This window comes from Peromyscus eremicus, chromosome 23 (assembly GCF_949786415.1).
Source record: "Peromyscus eremicus chromosome 23, PerEre_H2_v1, whole genome shotgun sequence".
Lineage (NCBI taxonomy): Eukaryota > Metazoa > Chordata > Mammalia > Rodentia > Cricetidae > Peromyscus > Peromyscus eremicus.
The window spans coordinates 3,826,498-3,848,590 of record NC_081438.1 but is presented as its reverse complement, the minus strand read 5'-3'; the positions used below and the strand labels follow the sequence as shown (position 1 = coordinate 3,848,590).

The following is a 22,093-nucleotide window of genomic DNA, read 5'->3' as shown; positions in this document are numbered from 1 at the left end:
TGGTATAATGATGTCAGATTCTCTGGAACTGGAGTTACAGGCATTGTGAGCTGCTATGTGGGTGCTGGGAATTGAACCGGGTCCTCTGGAAGAACAGCCAGTGCTCTTAACTGCTGAGCCGTCTCTCCAGCCCCCAGTCTTGCCTTTTAAGTGTTGAGATGTGGGCATGTGTAGCCACTCGCAGCTTCCTTCGAAGGGGCCTTTAATTGTAGATCATAATGTTTAGCCAGTAACATTGGGTATCAAAGATGAGCTTGCCTTTTCGTATTGTAGATAGTATCTTCCATTTCCCCAGGAATTTTTTTTTTTTTTTTTTTTCAGAGCTGAGGACCAAACCCAGGGCCTTGCACTTGCTAGGCAAGCGCTCTACCACTGAGCTAAATCCCCAACCCCCCAGGGAATTCTTAAATTTAAGGATTTTTTGTTTGTCTTTTGTTTTCCGAGACAGGCTCTCTCTGTGTAGCCTTGGCTGTCCTGGAGCTCATTTTGTAGACTCACAGAGATCGCCTGCCTCTCTGCCTCTGCAGGGATTGAAGGTATGCACCACCACCACCCACCTGAAGACTTTTTTTTTAAAGATTTTTTTTAAATTTTATTTTATGTGTGTGGTCTTTTGTCTGCACTAATGATTGCACACCACATATATACGGTGTCCTCAGAGGCCAGAAAAGGGTGTGGGATCCTCTGGAAGTGGAGTTACAGGTGGTTGATAACCTCCATGTGGGTGCTGGAAACTGATCCTGAGTCCTCTGGAAGAACAGCCAGGGCTCCTAACCACTGAGCCATCTCTCCAGCTCCTGAAAGCAGAAAATCGTTAACCAAATTATAAGTGGAAAACTGCAAAAATGTGTTTTGTTGTTGTTTTGTTCCTTCTCTGCCCTTTTGTACATCCTAGCCTTATTACAGGGTGTGTGTGTGTGTGTGTGTGTGTGTGTGTGTGTGTGTGACACAGAGATAGGTGTGTGTGAGAGACAGAGACAGAGATAGGTGTGTGAGAGACAGAGACGTGTGTGTGTGAGAGAGAGAGAGAGAGAGACAGACAGACAGACAGAGACAGAGGTGCGTGCATGTGTGTGTCACTAGGGATTAATCGTGGGTCTTTTGTGTGTTAGACAAATGCTCTACCACTGAGCTCCCTGTCCCCAGCTCTCTCTCTTTTTTTTTTTTTTTTACTTTCTATTTGCCCAGGCTGGTCTTGTAAGCAACAGGAATCATAGGCCTGCCCCTCATTCTGACTTCTTCTGTTGTTGTTTTGTTTGTTTGTTTTTGAGACAGGGTTTCTCTGTGAAACAGCTCTGGCTGTCCTGGAACTCAGTAGACCAGACTGGCCTCGAACTCACAGAGATCTATCTGCCTCTGCCTCCCGAGTGCTGGGATTAAAGGCGTGCGCCACCAAAGCCTCACTTACCCCTGAGAACTGCAGCAGCGGCCATTATGTTCCATCCCATTGAGTGTCATGTGCCATTTGTGTGTCCTGTGTTCCGTCTGCAGCATGTCTTGCCTGTATTTCTCGAAAAATCACTCTAACCGGGCTCTGGTTTTGTTCTTCCCAGCTTGAGCGAGAGCTTTTTCATGGTGAAAGGAGCGGCGCTCTTCCTACAGCAGGGAAGCAGCCCTCAGGGCCAGCGGAGTCTACAGCACCCTCACAAGCATGCAGGTGACGGAAACTCTTTAAGTTGGGCCCCTTTCTGTGCCACAGGAGAACCTTCCACAGTTGGAGGGAAGTCATTTGCTGGGTCTCACGGCCGGGGAAGCCGTGCATCGTGGGTTTGTAATGATCAGCACAGTTGGAAGCATGCACAGATTCCCTGTGTGTTCTCTATCTGTTAACTGAACATCTCAGCTTATACAGTGAGACTTGAACAAATGGACCAGCGTGCACCACAGCTGTAAACGGTCCCTTTGAAAACAGCCTCCGAGGCTCTTCGTATCTCACCTGAACATCTGAAAACCTCGACGGGGCGATGTAAGAGCCTTTGGCGCACTCCTGAGCAGTCATATGACAGGATGTCTTTATCCTGTAATGGCTACCTTTTGGAAAGGACAGAAGTGATAGAGTTGGGGTCAAATTGAGTAATGTAGGTCCAAAAACAGACTGGTGAACATGCCTGCCAAGTACTGAGGCTGGATTTCTTAGGCTGCTTGACTCTAGAAATGAAGCCAGATTGAAGGTGAGACTCAAGAGGCACCTGTACACAAGGGGGCCTTTGTCCCAGGCCATGGCCCTGGGGTCCTTCTGAGGGAGGCTGCTGGGGTCTGAATGTCCACATGGTAGGGAGGCCCCTTGTCAGAAGAGCCTAGATGAGACCGAGGGAGCACCTAACCACTGTGATCACTTGGTGTGCCTGGCCTCTCCTCACCCAGCTCCATCTCAGGTCTAAGCGCTGAGGTAGAATTTTCATCTGGAGTTTGTGTCAGATGCCGGAGCTCAGCCTGTGTTTTCACATCCTAATCCTGTCAGCCGAGAGTTATGTCTGTTGTCATCTGAGAAAATCATACAAGGAGGCAGTGTGGTGTATGGAAACCATGTGAGCCCAACACTCACAGGAGGATCATGAGTTCAAGGCCAGCCTAGGCTACATAGTGTAGTCAGGACACCTCAGTCACTTAGTGCAACCATTCTGTTAAACACAGACAGACAGGGGCAGGAGAGGTTTATCTGTTAAGAGCATTGACTGTCAGAGGACCCGGGTTCAATTCCCAGCACCCACATGGCAGCTCACAGCTGTCTGAAACTCCAGTTCCAGGGGATCTGATACCTTCATGCACGTAAAATAAAGTTAAATAAATTAAAACAAAAACCAGACAAACAGGCCTTTAGTCCCAGCACTCGGGAGGCAGAACACAGATGGTGTGCACAGTCATGCACCAACTTTTCCAGTGGGTGGCGTTGTGAGCTGCTGTGAGCATCACCACAGTGGCTTACAGTGTGATGTCTGTATCGTATACGGCGATTCGAAGCTCAGGCTTTGTTTCAAGTGTGGAATGTGTCCCTCCCTTGAGTGGGCTTGGGCAGCACGTACGAAGCCGCTTTGTGTCAGACCCTGGGAAAGCTCGCCTGTGTGTCCCTTGAATGCACGCAGGCAGGAAGACAGTTGCTGGCTGAACGGGTCTTCTGTCCTTGAAGCCCAGGACCAGTGGTGAGCTTAGGAAGGCACAGAACCACTGGCTGGCCTGGCATGGCCAGCAAACAGCTTTGGGCTGTTCCTTTGCTCTATTGCCTCCCTCGCCACCGTGGAGAGTAATCAGAGGGTTAACCTGTGGGGTTGGGTCGATTCAGCCCGCCTGTCAGTGGAGAGGGTCTTGCACTCCAGGCTTATGCCCTCTGATCTGTCTGTGGATGTCAGGCTGGGATGTCAGCAGTTTGTTTATGTGCGAAATGCCTCTCTCACTTGGACATTTATCAGACGTGGGGGTGGGGTTACTCTCATCTCTGTGACTTGGGGTGGATGGCGGGAGGACCCAGACAAACGAAAGATCCAGCCCTTGGTGGCTGTGTAGCCCTGTGGCATTGGAAACCCTGTAGGCTCTTAAGAGAAAGCAGGGTGGGGAACTCCCGATGTGAGCTAGGATCTTCAGAGCAGTCCTGGCAGGAGGGAGGCTGTGTTCATCCTTGCTGAGTCCCGTTCTGGAAGGATCATATAGGAAGCACTGTGGCTTTTTTTTTTTTGTCTGTGTTTTGCCGATCTTATTTATCGTGGGGAGAACACTTAGCATGAGTTGTGCCCTCCCGACTACAGGGGCAGGTTCTAAAAACCTGGTTTTCTCTGAGAGAGAGAGAGGAAGTGCCATTTAGACGTCACGCGTCCGTGCCTTGAGAGGACCGTGTGCTTTGGCAGCAGGCATGCGGTAGCTGTGGTTTTCTGGGGCGTTTGCTTACGTAAGCAGCTTTGTCCTTCCAGGGTTCCCGGCATGGAGAGAATGCTTCGCGGTGTTGATGCTTCACTTTGTCTCCTGTGTTTGCAGCGCTGGGCCTCGAACCCAGGGCTGTGCACATACTGGACAAGTGCTGTGTACCATGGAGCCGTCCATACCCTCAGCTCCCTATCAAACAAAAAAGATAATGGGGTTTCTTTGGAGCTCTGCACACCATTGGAAAGGGTGGTTTTGCTGAGTTATTTCTTGTACCTTCATCCAGGGGAACATCTTCACCAATGAGCCTTCCCTCAGAGGGCACGCAGGCCTCAGGGCATGGAAGGCAGGACTGGGATCCCTACATCTACTTTAGCAACACTGCACCCCGTCCCGGCCCTCACACCCCTCGAACGCCCTGCTCCCACCCTCCAGTAGCTTGCTGCCTGGCCCTGCCCACTCTCCAGACCCCAACCCAGGGGTACTTCCCAGAGACGTTCGCATCGCACCCTAAGAGGGTTGTGAGCTTGAATCCAGACTGGGCTGTGTAGACTCTGTATCTAAAAAGGGGAATGGAATGGGTCTGGAGAGGGAAGCTCAGTGGTGAAGAGCGGGTGTTGCTTTTGCAGAGGACCCGAGTTCAGTTTTCAGCATCCTTGTTGGGCAGCCTGCAACCGCCTGTACCTCTAGTTCCAGAGGATCCAGCGTCCTCTTCTGGACTCTGCAGGCAACTACCTGTAGACGTACACATAACCCCACCACACAAACGTACAATGCATTTTAGAAGTCTTTAAAAAATAAAAACTACTTTCTCTGGCTGGAAATGGTAGTATGTACCCACAGCCCCAGATCCCAGGAGGCTGAGGCAGGAGAATTGCTGCTTTAGATGACTATCTTTTTACTTCTCTTAGCAATGAAAAACGAACAGATTAATAATTTTTTTTACACACCAGAAGAGGGCACCAGATCTCATTACAGATGGTTGTGAGCCACCATGCAGTTGCTGGGAATTGAACTCAGGACCTCTGGAAGAGTAGCCAGTGCTCTTAACCTCTGAGCCATCTCTCCAACCCTAATAACTTTTTTTTTTTTTTTTTAATGAAAAGAGAACGATAGATTGTTTTTCCTTAAATCATTTCTCTGGACACCCAGCATGCAGCTGTTGTCTATGGTCAGATAGGCTCCCCCGACCCCTTCTGCCAGGTACGGAAGTAACATCTGGCTTGTGTGGAAAATGCCCAGGAGTTTGACGAGGGCAGGTGACACTCAGTCCTTTTCCTCACAGTTCAGCCCTTGGCAGGCGCCTCCACAACCGCGACTGTAGTTTCTGCCTCCCTGCCTTGCCAGGGAATGTTTGCTTGGCTACGAAGACATTCTCCTGTGGGCCCACGTGTGTCTTCCAAAGTCTTTGTTGCAAATACCACTGACCACCGCGCCGCCCCAGCCTTGGAACTGGCCTTCCATTTAAACCTCTCCTTATTGGCCCCCCAGGTGACCTGCCTCAGCACCTTCAAGTGATGATCAACCTCCTACGCTGTGAAGACAGAATTAAGCTGGTGAGAGCCGAGGGTGGTCTCCAAATGCAGTGAGAGCCCTTCTCTAGCTGGATGTCTTCTCTCGGTGGTAGAGGCATCGCTGGGATGTAGGATGCCCTGGGTTCCTTGCCTAGCACCCCAAAGGGGCCAGCAGAGACTTCACGTCTCCACGGCGTCTTATGCATCTGTGCTAAAACGTGAATATAACTTGCACATTTCCCTTGTGCCCCCACTGCATGCAGTTGGCCGTCCCCTGTGCCAGGCGCACGCTCCCTCTGGTCCTCACAAGCACTTGGTCTTCATGTGGGTGGGGGTCAAGAACCGAAGCCCTTGGTCTTGGTTTGGCGGACAGAGGAAGGGAGCAAACCATCGAGGTGACCCCCCCCCCCCGCCCCTGTCCACAGGCCGTGCGCCTAGAGAGCGTCTGGACCGACCGTGTCCGCTACATGGTCGTGGTGTACACCAGTGGGCGCCAGGACACCGAGGAGAACATTCTGCTGGGAGTTGACTTTTCCAGTAAGGAGAGGTGAGTCTCGGGGATGGCAGTTCCCATCAGAACAGGAGAGGAGTCACTGCTGGCAAAAAGCCTTCCTGGTGTCCTGGGGTGAGTCCCTCTGGAAGATGGGGGGCCACCCAGGCTCTGGGAATGGGGCATGCTTTTCTAACTCTCACTTCCCTGCTGCTGTGAGCCCGCTGGAGGATGCACACTGCTCAGAGCCAGCGGCTGGAGAGGACACGTGTGCCTGCTCTGTCTCTGCTGCTCTCCCGAAATCCCCGGGGAGTTTACAGAGGAAAGGTGTTTATTTGGCCTGCTCTTTCAGAGGCTGCCGGTCTTAATGGGAGGCCTCTCTTTGGCCATGGGGATGACATCACAGTACTGGGAACACGTGCAGAAGAGATCACGTGGCGAGACAGGAAGCCAGCTGCGGCGGGAGCTAGGCTAAGCCAGCATGAGTTCCCTCTGAGGGTGGAACCCGGTGCCATCTTCCACGGGTCTCAGCTCATAAATGTACCACCCCCTCGATGCTGCCGATGTGGGGACCCAGTCTCTACAGAGAGAGAGATTTGGGGGAGCCCTCCAACTTGTAAAGGAATCCTGCGCAGGGAGGCTTCCTGAGTGTGTGACAGCGACTGTGAGCATCAGAGGACAAGCTGGAGTCAGCTGGGAGGATGCCTCCCAGACAGACAGCCTGCAGAGGGGGATGTGCCTCATAGGCCTTGTGTGAAGTGCCGGGTCCAGTGGTGGTCTTCTGTAGATTGTGTTTGAGTCCCTATGTGAAAGCTTTAAGGTTTGCGGTTCCCCAGGATTGGAGGCCAAGTAAATTTCAGCGTGGCATGAAATGACCCATGTGTGGTGGGAGGTCATTGCAAACCCTGGATCTTCGCCTGTTACCCCTACTCGTTGCTAAGTGGATGGGCTTTTGTCCTACCCTGTGCAGGAGGCAGTAGGCTAGGCCCCAGGTCAGCCAAGATGTCACAGCGCACATTGAGCATAGCACAGAAGACCATGTCACCCCCGGGAAAGCGAGAGGCCAGGCTTCTGTGAGAGCGCAGGCAGGTGGCTGGTGCCAGGGTGGGGTTTAAGGTCCAGTAGGCAGCGCAGTGAGGTCGGGTGTGTGGGGCGTCTGCTGAACCCGAATTGTGGTTCAGGCAGAGTCGGTAGCAAGAAGAAAGTCCCAGGGGTCACATGACCGCAGTTGGGTCTTCTTGTGGCCAAGCAGCTGTGTCATAAGCTGGTGACCAAGACTGTACTGCATGAAAACAAAAGGGGGGTAAATCATTCTGTGACTCCTCTTCCCGTGGCATCGGGAGAAAGTTCGCTGTGGCACAAGGAAGGGGGAGGAGCTGCGTCTGCGACTCCTTGTGCCGAGGAATGATCTGGAAGAACAGCCAATGTGCTGTCTGTTGGTGGAGCAACTCAGAAGAGCCGCTGCGGCGTGGAATCTGTGGGGTGGAGGTGCCAGCCAGAAGGTGCTCGGAGAAGTGGGCCAGGCCGTCTTTTTGAGTGTGTGTGTGTGTGTGTGTGTGTGTGTGTGTGTGTGTGTGTGTGTGGTGTGTAACTCCTGATCCTCCTGCTTCAGCTTTTCAGGCTAGGGCATTCGTGTTTGGCAGTGTCGAAGTTACGGTTTTTCAGATGATGGCCCAGCCCTGTAGGAATTTTCTGGGTCAGGAATTTTTCTCACTCCATGGAGACCATTCTGGTAACCTATTCCGGTCCTGAGCAGGGCCTGTCTCCTGTAGCCTGTGCCCCCGTGTAGTAGTAGTTTCTCTTCAGACCACCAGCCCACTGAGAATGACATGGAGACTTATTATTCATTACGAAAGCTCGGCCTTAGCTTAGGCTTGTCTCGTTAGCCCTTATAACTTAAATTAACCTGTTTTGATGAATCTATGTCTGTCGTGTACCGCCCATCCTGCTTCCTCCGCATCCTCCCATGTCTGATGTACCTAGATTCCTCTTTCTCTCTCTCTACTCAGAAGTCCCACCTCTACCTCCTGCCTAGCTGTTGGCCATCCAGCTTTTTATTGCATCAATCACAGCAAGACACCTTCACACGGTGTGCAAATATCCCACAACACCCCCCGCTCTGGTCCTTGCTGCGGAAGCCTCACAGGAGCCCAGTCTCCTCCTGGTCACCTCTGTTTGTACAGCAGAGCAGAGCACAGGGCTGTCCCCAAGCTCATCTCGTGCACCCTGTGGTCCTTGTTGTACTTCAGGGGCTCAGAAAAGCTGAGTGGATGCACCAGGGTCGCTCAGGATGTATGGGGCGGGACTCAGGCTCACTAGAGCCCATTTGCATTAACTTTTTGTCAGAGGATGCAAATGACTGTCCAGTCGTCCCAGATGGGCACCAGTGACGGACCTAAGTATGACTTCACCAAAATCCAGTTTGCTGAGTCCAGTGAGTTTATTGGACTTTCCCACCTCGTGATGAATGGTGACCTTATGGAATGTGTGTCCTAGAGGCCGCTTTCAGTCAGCCGTTGGCTTCTATGTAGACTCTGGCATCTCCCAAGGTCATGTTGGGCGGGGCAGCTAGAATCCCCAGTACCAGTCTCCTGGCCCTCCCTGGCAGTCCTCGTTACTGAAGATCTGGCTACCACCACACTGTTCTGTTCCAGTTGCTGTGGCACAGGGGCACCGTCTAAGAATGGCATCTTGTGACCGTAGGAAACGGTGCCCTGCGACACCCTGTGTCTCTGCTGACGTTTGCAGTTCTCTGTGCATCCCTTGCTCGTTCACTCATTCGGGGACGTGTGTGTGTACTTGTTAGCCCTCCTCATGTACTGGGAGTGCAGCCGTGTCCTAAGAGGTGTGGCCTGTACCGTTGCAGTCTGAGGTTGTTAAACACGCTCCTATGCAACGCAGCTTCATGCCTCCAGCTGCAGTCTGTGGGCTCCCACCCTCATCCCCACCCCATTCTGAGGCGTCCTGCCTGTCCTCACCACCTCTCGGCATTCTGGCTTTGGTTCTCATGGGTCCCTCTCTCTCTGTGGTCGTCTTGCCTCTGCTGTGTGTGCAGTGTCTCCCTCTCTAGGCCCTGAGCTAGAGCTAGAGCCTGGCTGCAGGGTCAACCCCAGAGCAGTTGTGGACTTCTACAGGGCTGGAGAGATGGCTCAGTGGTTAAGAGTGCTGGTTGTTCTTCCAGAGGTCCTGGGTTCAATTCCCAGCACCCACATGGCTGCTCACAAATGCCTATAAACTGTAGTCCCTTGAGATCCGATACCCTCTGCTGGTGTGCAGACAAAACACCCATACATAAAAGATAAGTAAATAATTAAAGTAAATTTTAAGAAAAATAGAAAGGGGTCAAAAGAAACTAAAGCCTTTTCTACAACGGGGACAGAGGCAACTGAGATACATGTTCCCTATGCCTGGGCATGCCCTCAGGGAGGGGTGGGTCAGGACAGGACCAGCCTTCTGGGCGTAGCGCTGAGTATCAGACTCCTATTCTCCCTGGGCCTCCCCAGAAGCCACTGCCCCCCATGAACGTAATGATTCTCTTCTTTTCCTGAATTCTTGCTATGAGATTGTTTTCTTGGGATGCTGTAAGTGTTAACCCCCGAGAGCATTCTCACGAGTTCCCAGGGAGAGAACCCACAAGGACCATGTTTAAAAGGCTGTGTTAAAGCTGTGGTAGCTGCAGTCACCTCCTTAGGCCTTCTCGGGGCTGACCTGGGCTTAACTTCCGTTTCCGGTTCAGGGGCAGGTTGAGTGCCGCGAGCTGGTGTGCCGCCCTCGCCCATCATTTCTTCCTGCTTTTGTAAAGATCATCCACGGCGGGCTCTCTTCCCAAGCCTGTGTCTCCTGCTTGCACCTCTGGGCTGGCCCCGGTTCAGCTAGCTTCTTTGTTCTGGACCCACGGGGACCTGGGACCTGCTCCCCTCTCCCACGGTTGCTCCTACCTGCTTCCTCCTTCAGGGCCGTTTGTCACTTGTGAAGATGCAGTTTCCCTAACCCAGTCCCTGCCCCACTTCCTGTGTGTCACCCCAGAGCTGGCTTCACTGTCCAGCTTTATTGTGAGTCCCATGGGAATGCACGAGAGTCACGGTAATGATAGCCGTGGCGATGTTCACGAATTCATGAGATGGTTGCCATTACTGGTCAGAGTCACATAGCACACTGAGCCCTAGTCCTCCAGGGACATCCGTCCACTATTGTGCCAATCAGCTGCTTCTTCCACAAGGCTGGGTCTGAAGGAGGCCAGCTGATAGAACGAACTGTCTCATGTTTACAGTTTTAGCCTCTGCTTTCCCTGGAATGTTCCAGACCTGCCAACACATCCCAGGGTGCATACCCAAGCAATCTCTGTCATCCTGGGGCATCCGAAGGATGCCTTCTTGGCCTTGACACGGCCCAGTAGTCTTCAAAGCCCTGTGGGGCCCAACAGGCTTCTCATTTGCAGCCCCCCAAAGGAGACAGAGGGAACCCTTTGCAGATGGGTAGGATTGTAAGGGGGAAAACAGGAATTCACCAAGCCAGCTTAATCCGGTTTAACCTGGAGAACTTAACGCTTCCTTCCCCGTGGACACTGAAAGGCAGGATGGCGAGAGCTAGGCCGTATCTCAAGTGGGAGTCCTGTCCCTGAGCCCCAGAGCTCTGGTCACCCAGGCACAGGAAGAAGTAACATCCCACCCCCACATCCCACCCCCCTGCCTCCCTCACCACTACCCCTGTGTCCAGAGCTGTAAGCCATGCAGAGATAGACGCTTGGAATTTCTGAGAGCCGTGGGGCTGCCCTGGCAGAGTTGCAGCGATTTCTCAAAAGCCAGCTCTTTAAATGCCTGGAGAGTTTTCATCACAATCTGAGGAGCCCCTGTGATAAACCTTCCCCTCTGTTTATCAGTGGCGCCAGAGTCTCTACCGCCATCGTTGGTGAGTATCATTTCACCGCTAGGATGGGCAAAACAGAACCGGATTGAACTGGCCTGTGGAGTGACAGCAACATAAAAGGCAGAGAGAGAGAGAGAGAGGTGTGAGCAGTGGAGGTGTGGGGACCCTCCCATCTCCTGTCACCCAGGACAGAAACCAGGGAGGGGCTGGCACTACTACCTGCCTATGCACTGCCATTGGGTGTGACACTCTACGCAGCGTGCGTGCATATGTGCGTGTATGAATGTATGTGTGTGTACACGGTGTGATCAGATTGTGTGTGTATGTGTGTGTGATCAGGGGCTTGCCCCAGGACCCCAGGAGCCTCCGTCATTGTGGAGTTAAAGCCACACCAAAACGGTTGAGATACTTTGTCACGCCCACTAGCAGGGACGTTCTAGGCCTGCGTCTTCTGGGATCTAGCAGTGAGTGGACACTGCACAGACAGCCTGGGAGCCCCTTCGCCCTACAGACCCCCGCAGTTGGTGCCGGCCCAGGAGCTTGCAGCCTGAGCTGCTGGGCAGACACACCGAGGGAAGACCGTGTGTACACAGGCAGATACTGACTCCAGTGTCTCCTCTTCCCCATGTAGCAAAAGCTGCACCATCGGAATGGTACTTCGCCTGTGGAGCGACACCAAGATCCACCTCGATGGGGATGGGTACGGAAACGCCTTTGAAAGATTCTTTCCTGGGGGCTGGAGAGATAGCTTGGTTTCAGAGCACTGGCTGGTCTTGCAGGAGACCTGGGTTTGGGTCCCAGCACCCATGTGGCAGCTCACAGCCACCTGTAACTTAAGTTCCAGGGGATCCTACACCCCCTTTTTGACTTCCGTGTACAACAGACATGCACCTGATACACAGACCTACGTGTATGCAGTCACACATTGACATAAACATGTTGTATACTTCATTATTTCCCTCTACACCGAAGCACCAACAGAGCCTGCATCTCCAGATAGCCTGGTGTGTGAGGTTGTTACAGTCTAGTCGGGCCCAAGGGAAGGCCGCTCTGGCTGTTCTTTAGGGATTTGCTCAGGAAGGAGCACTGCATGGGTGTCTGCACACCATGTCTGTTGCCGTGGAGCATACTTGCTGTGTTGGGTAAATCCCTCTGGGCCCTCCTGGGGAGTGAGACACCCCAGGGTAACTCACATTTGGGGCGCCAAGGATGTAGCTGGCAGACACAGCGGAGTTCCAGGTGCCGCTCTGGGGGCCGCAGAGGAAGCATTCCCACCTCGGCCTGGGCAGGTTGGGGGCTGCAGGGCTGTCCATGCCACCTGCACTTAGTCCCGGGAAGTGCAGTCAGTGCCCGTGTAGGAGAGTGAGAGGGGAGCTGCCCTTGCAGCAGGGTTCTGGGACAGCCTCACAGCGAGAGCAGAGGGAAGAAGAAAGATCTGCTCAGGGCAAGTGCTGGCATCACGGGGGTGTTTTTTTAAGGTGGGGGTGTGGCGTGGTGGCGGGATACTTTAGATCTCGGCACCACCAAAAAAAAAAAAAGATACTTTTTTTCCATTAACTTTTTTTTTTTTTTTTTTTTTTTTTTTTTTTTTTTTTTTTTGAGCTGAGGATCGAACCCAGGGCCTTGTGCTTGCTAGGCAAGCGCTCTACCACTGAGCTAAATCCCCAACCCATTAACTTATTTTTATGTAAAGTAAAAGAAGTGAGTGTATGGTGCTAGAGGCAGGTGACAGGATACTGGAGGCCACCCTGCTCACACTCGACTTAGAAACAAGTCCTGATCCAAAGGAGTCTTTTGTCCCTGTCTGATGTGGCTTCTCTGCCATCCCTTGTCAGACAGCAGGAGGCGTGCTGATCCCAAGCCTGCTCGGGGTGGAGGGGGTGGGGGGTGGTGACACTGTACCCACAGTCCGGAAGGTGACTAGGCATGCTGGTCCCCGATCTGGGGGCGTGGAAGCTGTGCCCAGAGTCCGGGAGTGACGTGACTGAAAGCCTGAATCCTCACAGTGTCTTTCCCGTTTTCCATTCTCAGCGGCTTCAGCGTGAGCACGGCAGGCAGGATGCACATCTTCAAGCCCGTGTCTGTCCAGGCCATGTGGTGAGTGTGCTTCGGGGGACTTTGATCTCCTTGGAAAATGTTTCCTACCTGACAGCGTGATTAGAAAAATCACTTCTGTTTGGAAGTGTGTGTGTGTGTGTGTGTGTGTGTGTGTGTGCGCTTGCGTGAGGGACTGCAGGAGTACACAGAGGCCAGAAGAGGGTGTGGGGTGCCCTGGAGTTGTGAGCAGAAGACCTGGGTGCGGGAGACTCAGGTTTTTTGCATGAGCAGCACATGAGTTATGTTTTCCTAACGACTGTTGGCACTGATCATTTTCTCATAGGCATTTTATATTTGTGTGTCCCTGTTGGGGAATGATCTGTTTAAGTTCCTTACCCATTTTAAAAAATGTGTTAGTGCTGAAGAGGCAGCTTGACCTGTCGACCTGCTGAGTGCCATCCTGGCACAGACTCTCTGGCTCCGTCCACGTGACGCCCAGTAGGTGCTTTTGCCTGTGCAGTGAAGGGACCAGCACTCTCCTCCGCTGGAGCGGCCAGTGGCGAGGGGGTCATAAGAGAACGGTGAGACTCCTCTTGGAGTTTCAAGCATCTTGGAGGGAGGTGCTCCGCACACGTGAACGAACTTGGATGTCATGCCAGGACAGCTGGGCGGGTGTCCTCGTGGTGCTCAGGCCTGAGAATACCAGCTGTAAGGCCTGGATCCCGGCCGGGGAAGGGGAAGGCTGCCCTGACCCTCCGTAATGGCTGTGGGTGAACATGGCAGTGTCCACAGCTTCCTGAGCCCGCCTCCTCTTACAGCTCTGTCTTAGGCGCGTCCAGCCTGGGGTCCTGGGGCCACACATACTCACAATGTGTCACATTGAAGTGTCTAAAAGTTGGACACGCCCGTGAGCTAAACCGTTCTTGTAAAAGGGCAGCAGATCAGTGGGAATAAACGAGGAAAGACTTGGAGCTCGAGAAGCATCAGATGCGCGTTTCCAAATGATTCTTGTCCAGGGCAGGGAGAGTCAGTCCCGGAAGAGGTCTCTCACGGGCCACCTTAGTGCCGGCCCTCTCCTCCTCTGTTACCCTAGGCCAACTCCGCTCAGGGTCACTTGAGGTGGGTGGGGGTAACGAAGTCAGTGTCCTGAGGATGGTCAAACCAGTGAGTGCCCCAAATGTTTCTGTGGGCCGCTGCTGCCTCTTTTCTCTCCAGCCAAGTTGTTATTGTTGTTATTATTACCATTATCATTACCATTATTTTGGTTTGTTTTGGTTTTGCCCACATTTTTTTTTAATTCTTAGGAACCAGAACTGAATGTAATAAACAGTGGCTCAAGTTTCTTTCCCCCAACCAGCCTAGATGGTAGGGCAGGTAGAATTATGGAAAACGAGGCTGCTTGGGGTGTCTGTGCACTGTCATGCAGACCCCCATCTGGTGACGCCCTCCCCTCCAGGGCCGCTTCTGCCTTGCCCGACACCTCCCTCCCTTGGCAGCCTACTCACTGAGAGATTTTCAGCCTGAATTTTAAAGATCTTTCTCTCCCATCAGTAGGTGCCTGGAATACAGCCCTGCCCATACTCCAGATCTCTGGAGTTGGTTGCTGGAATGTGACCCAGCCAGCTTGGGAGAGTTAGGGGCTAGGGGGTGGGGCCTGCTGCTGCTGGTGTTCATTTATTCCTTTGGAAATGATAAGGGGATATCCTGTCCACTTGTGAGCCTAGCTGACGCGGCCTCTGGGAACTGAGAGTTGTCCCTGGCTGCCGTGTGTCCCTCACACACCTCGCGGGCAGAAAGAGTCCTTTCTGCGTGGCCCGTCCCACTGCCGAGGGCTGAGTGTCCTTCCGTGAGCTGCAGAGCCCACGCCCCCACTCCTGAGCGTCCCTCTCCCCCCCAGGTCCGCCCTGCAGGTGCTTCACAAGGCCTGCGAAGTGGCTCGAAGGCACAACTACTTCCCTGGGGGCGTGGCGCTCATCTGGGCCACCTACTATGAGAGCTGCATCGGCTCCGAGCAGAGCTGCATTAATGAGTGGAACGCCATGCAGGACCTGGAATCCACGAGGCCAGACTCCCCAGCGCTGTTTGTGGACAAGTATGTGCAGGGGCTGCCTCCCCACACTGCTCAACCCGGGGTCCTCTCAAGGTCACACCGCCCAACCCGGGGTCCTCTCAAGGTCACACTGCCCAACACTGGGTCCTCTCAAGGTCACACCGCCCAACCCGGGGTCCTCTCAAGGTCACACCGCCCAACCCGGGGTCCTCTCAAGGTCACACTGCCCAACACTGGGTCCTCTCAAGGTCACACCGCCCAACCCGGGGTCCTCTCAAGGTCACACCGCCCAACCCGGGGTCCTCTCAAGGTCACACCGCCCAACCCGGGGTCCTCTCAAGGTCACACTGCCCAACACTGGGTCCTCTCAAGGTCACACTGCCCGACACTGGGTCCTCTCAAGGTCACACCGCCCAACACGGGGTCCTCTCAAGGTCACACTACTCAATATGGGGTCCTCTCAAGGTCACACTGCCCAACACTGGGTCCTCTCAAGGTCATTCTTCCCTGCAGCCCCTTGACTGAGAGCCCCTTCCTAGAGCAGGTAAAACTTTTAACCTGAGTCTGTGGCTCTGAAGCAGTGGTTCCCAACCTTTAATACAGTTCCTCATGGTGTGGTGACCTCCAACCATAAAATTGGTTTCATTGCTACTTCATGCTGCTGTTATGAATCACGATGTAAATATCCGTGTTTTCCTATGGTCTTAGGTGACCCCTGTGAAAGGGTCATTCACCTTCTAAAATGTCAACCCACAGGTTGAGAAACGCTGCTCTAAAAGAAGGAATTGTGTTCTCTCTCTCTCTCTCTCACTCACTCACTCACTCATTCACCCTTGCACTTTAAAAACCATTGTGGGGGGCACTCCTGGGCTTCAGTCAGACTGCCACAGGAGTCTGCCGCTCTGTATGCCCCGTATATCTGTTTGTGCTCTGGGCCCAGACCTTGTCCCCACAGGTGGGTAGTAACAAATTCAGTCCAATGTGTTGGTGTCTTGGTCCAGAGGGCTGTGTGCCTTCACAACTTCCTCAATAGAGAGAGTGACCCGAGGCCATGCTCTCTGGCTTTTCAGTGATCACAGTCCCTCAGAGGGAGGTGTCGGCTGGGAGACTAATTTTAAGAGAAGAGTTGCTCAGATGACCAGACACCACCAAGAATTTATGAGAGGAAATGGAATGATGATGGCCTCTTGAGACCTTGGAAGTCACTGGGGAAAGGATTGTCCCAGTCTCCATGGCCCTGGGAGTTAATTAGCAGGACTGGCGTGTAGAGTTCACAGGGATTTCACAGACTTGGGTTCTGTGTGAGGACTCTTGTAGCAGTGGCCCAGGGAGGAGTGTCGGGTGGAGACTGATGGCCCGGGGCTGCGGGACGTTGGCAGTTACAGTGTGTGGCCTGTGAGGAGCCTGTCCCTGCCCACACCGGACTCCTCCTGTGGGGACTGGAGGTGGAGCTTCTCCACACACACCCACCGTAACCTGTGCCTGCACAACCTGAGGTCAGACCCGTGAGGGTCCGATGTCCCTCTGAGGCTTCCGTCTCTTAGTTCTACAACTTCCTGTCCACTTTCTTCCTAGGCCCACTGAGGGGGAACGAACTGAGCGTCTCATTAAAGCCAAGCTCAGGAGCATCATGATGAGCCAGGACCTTGAAAATGTGACGTCTAAGGAAGTAAGAGTCCTCCTCCCCTACCCCAGCCCATCGCAGGCCCAAGCCCCGGGACCTTTTGGTTTTCCCATGCATCGGTTTGTCCGCCCTGGGGGCTCCCCTGCACTTTGCTCTGTGGTGGTACTAAGATGTGGAAAGTTCAGGCTTAGAGTTGGGCTTTAGTCTGATTCCGGAGACCACGGATTGTCGGCCCTCTCTGAGCCCTGGGGACAGGTGTAGAAGGTCCTAGGTTCCTCCAAGGAGCCTCAGCCTTCCATAACCTTTCCTGCTTTTGTGTGTCCCCTCGGCCCCCTGCCGTACAGGAGATTCGAATCTCAGGCTGCTCCCTCTGCCTTATAAGCCCTCCCTGATCAGTTTTTCTGTTGTGCATTGCTTTGAGGGTGCAGGGGGATGCTGTGGGAATTAAAGAGATGGCTTCTTGGTTAAGAGATCATTCCCACGAGATAGCGCACAACCCCATCTGTAACCCCATCACCAGGAGATCTGACGCCCTCTGCTGGTCTCTGTAGACACTGCATGCACACGGTGCACAGACATTACCCACAGGCTGAACACTCAGACCGCTCTAGAGGCTGTGCGTGGGGGCACACACGTTAATCCTAGCACGAGGACAGAAGTTCTCTGTGACTTCAGGACCAGCCTGGTCTACATAGTGAGACTCGGTCTCATAAAATAAAAATCTTAAATTTAAAAAAATGTATTGTGCTTATTTATATATTTAGCTGGGCCCGGGGTGGGGTGGACAGCGCATGTGAGGGAGAGAAAACAGCTTGCAGAGGTCAGTTTTCTTCTTCCACTGTGTAGATTCTGGGGCTCGAACCCAGGTAGTTGGGTTTTCGTGGCTGGTTCTTTTTACCTGCTAAGCTGTCGTGACGTTCCTATCTGTTGTTGTTTATTTGAAGGATACAGTAAATTATAGGAGGTTTAGGCCCATTTATTTATTATTTTGATGTTTTTTGAGTCAGGATCTCCCTCTGTAGCTCAGGCTGGCCTGGAACTCACTATGCACCCTCCCCCAGGCTTGCCTCAACCTCAGTGTTCCTGCCTCAGCCATGAATCCTCATGTTTAATGGATAATTACTTTAAAAAATCATAATGTGATACCTTCTCCAACAGGAAAGTGACATTACCTTCTCGCTGCAGTATTTTTGGTACTTAATTGTGAAAATGAAAATGTTTTAAACTCAGTAGAAAAGATTTTAGGAAGAAAAAAAAATCTAATTTCCTTGTTGAACACAATGGGCTTCCTCCCGTTGGGTTCAGTTGGAGGTGGAGGGAAGTGAGTGCCCGCAGCCCACACAGATGTGCTACCTGTGTCTAAACGCATTGTCCTGGGCAGAAGAAAGAGGACAAACCCACCCTTTCTGTGAACAGCACTGTGCAGAGGTGGGCGGCTCTCTGAGCAGATCACCCCTCCTGGGTTCCGCCCAGCATCACCTCTGCTCTGTCCCACCCACAGATCCGCAATGAGCTGGAGAAGCAAATGAACTGTAACCTGAAGGAGTTCAAGGAGTTCATCGATAACGAGATGTTGCTCATCTTGGGCCAGATGGACAAGCCCTCCCTGATCTTCGACCATCTTTATCTTGTAAGAGGCTCAGCCCCTGGTGGATGCTGGTTTGGGAACCGTGCTCACAGACACGTGCTTAAGGAGCCCCAGAGTTGTGCCTTGGCATCTACCTGAAACACAGATAGCTGAGCTGTTCCCCTCTGAGCCCTGCTCCCAGAGCCCACTGAAGGGTCCACCCCCCGCCATGTCGCCCGTGATGACCTGGGTACCTCCAGTTCAGTGTCTTCATGCCATAAATCTCCATAGAAGGCAACTGGCCAGTTTTCAAAGGCAAGCAGGTTGTTAAAGTTAGCCAGGAGATCATGCAGTCCAGTTGAAAGTCAGACCTAGCAAGGCCAAGGTCCCCCTCCACCACCTCACCTGCCCTGTGGCCCGTGGTGAGTCCTCTTGCCTCTGCACTTCGTGGGGTGATAGTGATGGTTAAATAAGATACATTCTGGGGGTGACAAGTGCAGTTTCTGTAGGCCTGGTTTTGAATATGAATGGTAACTATGGTTAGAAGAGTAAATGTCTCTTACAGGAGCGGCTGGCCGCTGAGGGGAACAACCTCTTCATAAATACATAAACACGCACACATGTGTATGTGTGGGCTTGTAGTGGGAACAGAGGGTTTTTGAGACAGGAGCTCACTCCGTAGCTCAGGCTAGTCCAGAATTTGTGATCCTCTGCCTCAGCCTCCTGAGTGTTGAATGTATGTACTTTTATGTTGGTGTTTATATGTGAATCTCCCTGCATGTACAGATTGCATGCTTTATCCACTGAGATGTGAATGGGTGGGTTTAAATCACTTCAAAAGACAGGCTGGCAGGCCTACCTGAGGGCAATGGGAAGGCCTCTCCCTCCACTCTCTCCACTAGGTGGTGATCATGGCCAGAGGACTCCCAGCTCCCCTGGAGCTGCTGGAGTTTGGGGAGGCTTGGTGCCTTGTGTCATTCTTTCCATGAGAGATATTAAAGGAATTTTGATGAGTGAGGCTGTCCCTCAGATATGGAAATCCAGCTCACATTGCAGGATGCCAGCATGGTCAGAGCCCGGGCCGCAGTGGACCTGGGAAGCTCAGGAGATGAAGTCAGGAGGAGGCTGAGATACCAGGGCGTGCTTGCCACGACTGCAGGCCTCTGCATTCTCCAGAGTAGCGATGGCTTCGTTGTGTTTCTTGTCTGTGTTCTTTGAATGATCAGGAAGAGAGGAGTTTTTAATGATACAGTTTGTATAACTATTCAAGTATCCAATCCTAGAGGAGTTTTTAATGATACAGTTTGTATAACTATTCAGGTATCCAGTCCTGCATTCTGCAGACAGTTGGGAAAAGAAGTCATGTTAAGGATTTGAAGGGTAGTCCCAATCTCCCATGTTGAGGTTGTCACTCATAGCATTTTGATGTGTTAATTTTTCCAGTTTTCAGTTTCTTGTAGTGTTAGGATTGGAACTCAGGCCCCGAGCACTGGGTTCCTCTGATGCCTGTATAGAGAGTCTGTGCTCACTCTGCTCGGGTGGGTAGACACTGTTCTTCTTTGTTTATTCCATTTTTTCCTTACGAACATGATGATTTTTTTGTTTTGTTTCTGGGTGGTTTTTTGGTTTTTCAAAACAGAGTCTCTCCGTGTAGGTAGCTCCAGCTATTCTGGAATTCACTCTGTAGACCAGGCTGGCCTTGAACCCAGAAAACCATCTGCCTCTGCCTCCCAAGTGCTGGGATTAAAGGTGTGTGCCACCACCACCTGGCTTATTTTGTTTTGAGACCAGGTCTTACTGGATACCCTTGGCTGGCCTTCAGTTTCAAATTCATGGCCATCCTCCTGCCTCTGCCTCTGCCTTTTGGAAGTGGGATGGTTTCTTTGGAAGAGCCCATCCTAAGGATCTCTTGTCATTTATCTTATGGTTTCATCCTGGTAGACCTTTGGGTCCCCGTTATTTTCCTGTGAATAACCATAAATGCCGGTGTTCCTAAGTCTCTGTGTGAGCTCCAGTCATCCCTCAGGATCAGAGGGTGAGCACTTTAAAATTAATACCAAAATACCTGCCAGGAAAGGAGCAGGGTCCCCTCTGTGGCTGATGATGAGGTCGTAGGTCACTGCCTGTGGTAGCTGTGCCCATGCTGGCTAAGAAGACTGGGGGGATGTGAAGCAAGCTTCCATGAAGTGGGGGTTGGCAGGGTCTGCTTCCTCTTAGACTCCTGCCTTTCCCTCTCCTGGGCCTTTCTGGTCCTTCTTTCTGCTCTGAGGCTGAGGTCCCAGTCTCAGGGGCCCTGTGCATCCCACAAGCAGCTCTGTGACACTCACAGGGGTTTGTGTGATCTGTCCCCCAGGGCTCCGAGTGGAATGCATCCAATCTGGAAGAACTGCAGGGCTCAGGGTGAGTCTGCTCCCCACGTCCCCCATCTCTCCAGGCAGCTTAGGCGGTCACTGCTCTGTCGGGGAGCTTACGGACCTTGGCCCGCCCACCCTAATTGCCTCAGCCTGGTCTCTGCAGTGGCTGGAGGGTCTCATGTGCTTCAGAATGCTGCCCAGAGTAATTCATGGGTTCTAGATTTTTTCCTGGAGTCTTAGGTGACTTGGGGGAGGTGGGGATTTGGGAACAGCTTAATCACCCTGGGAATGGAGGATGGCCTGGCCCTGTGCAGGTTCTGACCTCCCTCCCACAGCCTCACTCCCCAGCAGAATTGCTGAGAATCCTAGTGTAGACGCACATCTCTGTTGGCCTTTTGGCCATCAGCAACCCTGAAAACTGGACCACTCCTGGCAATACTTAGTGGGACTCTTGTGACTGAATACTTCCTGCTGGGCAGAAACTTGCCTGTCTCTGAGAAATGCTCAGCAGCCAGAGTGAACCTTTAAACCAAACCCTTAGAGAAAACAGTCACAAAATCACCGTTCTGTGGTCTGATGTGCCTGCCAGCCTTCTGGAACTTACTGCAGTTGAAAACCGAGACTAAACAGAGCTTAAAATACATCCTTAGAACCTCTGGTCACAATGTGTCACCCCAGCAGAGTCGTTGTCCAGTGAGAGGCTAGGCTTCATGCTTCTGTCTTACTGGAAATAAATACGTGATTCGTTATCATGTATGGCAAAACCTATTTTGAGACATTTTTCAATGACCAAAATTGTTTTGGTTTTCTGGAAATGAATGTACTAGTTAAGGGTGAGGGGCTGTGGCATTTGGGTTAGCAGATGCTCTCAAATAGAACCTGAGTGGTAGAAGGATACACTCTGCTCCTTAACAAAATTAGAGTGGAGGCCTCTTGTTTTGTTTTTTTTTTTTGTTTTGTTTTTGTTTTTTAATACTTTCTTGTCATGTGGAGGAAACACACGAAAATGACTGTTAAGAAAAAAAAAAAAAAAACACTCCAGGAACATACGCTCTTTAGTGTGTATATAAATTAATTTTTCTCCGCCAGTATTTTGTTACTTTATTTTTCTCCTTCCTCATTCTGGTTCTCTAGGCTATTTGCTTCTTTCCTCTGCAGGGTTGACTACATTCTAAATGTCACTAGAGAAATAGACAATTTTTTCCCTGGCTTGTTTGCATATCATAACATCCGAGTCTACGATGAGGAGACCACAGACCTTCTTGCCCACTGGAACGAAGCGTATCATTTTATAAACAAAGCGAAGTAAGTGTTCGGGGAGCTGGCCTTAGGAGGAACAGGTGGACAGAAGTGAGTGGCAGGCTAGGTATGGAAGCTAGCCCCGATGTGGAAGTAAGCAGCCTTGCTCCACAAGGGGTAGGTGGTCGAGATTCAGAAGTCTAGTGCCGGGAGAGGCTTTGCTGTCTGATGGATCTTTGGCTTTAGCTGCAGGACACCAGGCACAAAGCAGGGAAATACTGGCCTCCACAAGATGCCCTCATGTTCTCTCCTACCTGCCCATGATTGTGACATTGAGCCCAGTTTTCATCATTAACACTGATGCCAGGCCAGTGTCCAATACCAAGTGCCACTGGCGAGCTCTCTGGGGCATCCTGGAAAGGGCCAGCACATGCTGGTCCTTGAGTTCTTGGATAGTTCCCCCAGAGAATACAGGCTGTAGTTCCATGTTCCTGTGTGCC

At 52.1% G+C, this 22,093-nt stretch overlaps 1 protein-coding gene across 1 annotated transcript in view; it reads left to right on the top strand.

Annotated features, from left to right (window-relative positions):
- The window catches only part of Ssh1 (slingshot protein phosphatase 1), a 54,388-nt gene that overhangs the window by 24,258 nt on the left and 8,037 nt on the right, over positions 1–22,093 (top strand). The window contains exons 3-12 of the mRNA XM_059249382.1: positions 1,554–1,657; positions 5,344–5,408; positions 5,792–5,913; positions 11,354–11,422; positions 12,754–12,819; positions 14,657–14,851; positions 16,385–16,478; positions 17,935–18,063; positions 20,354–20,400; positions 21,513–21,659. Coding sequence (XP_059105365.1) covers positions 1,554–1,657; positions 5,344–5,408; positions 5,792–5,913; positions 11,354–11,422; positions 12,754–12,819; positions 14,657–14,851; positions 16,385–16,478; positions 17,935–18,063; positions 20,354–20,400; positions 21,513–21,659 — 1,038 coding nt within the window. The remainder of the gene's footprint in view (positions 1–1,553; positions 1,658–5,343; positions 5,409–5,791; positions 5,914–11,353; positions 11,423–12,753; positions 12,820–14,656; positions 14,852–16,384; positions 16,479–17,934; positions 18,064–20,353; positions 20,401–21,512; positions 21,660–22,093) is intronic.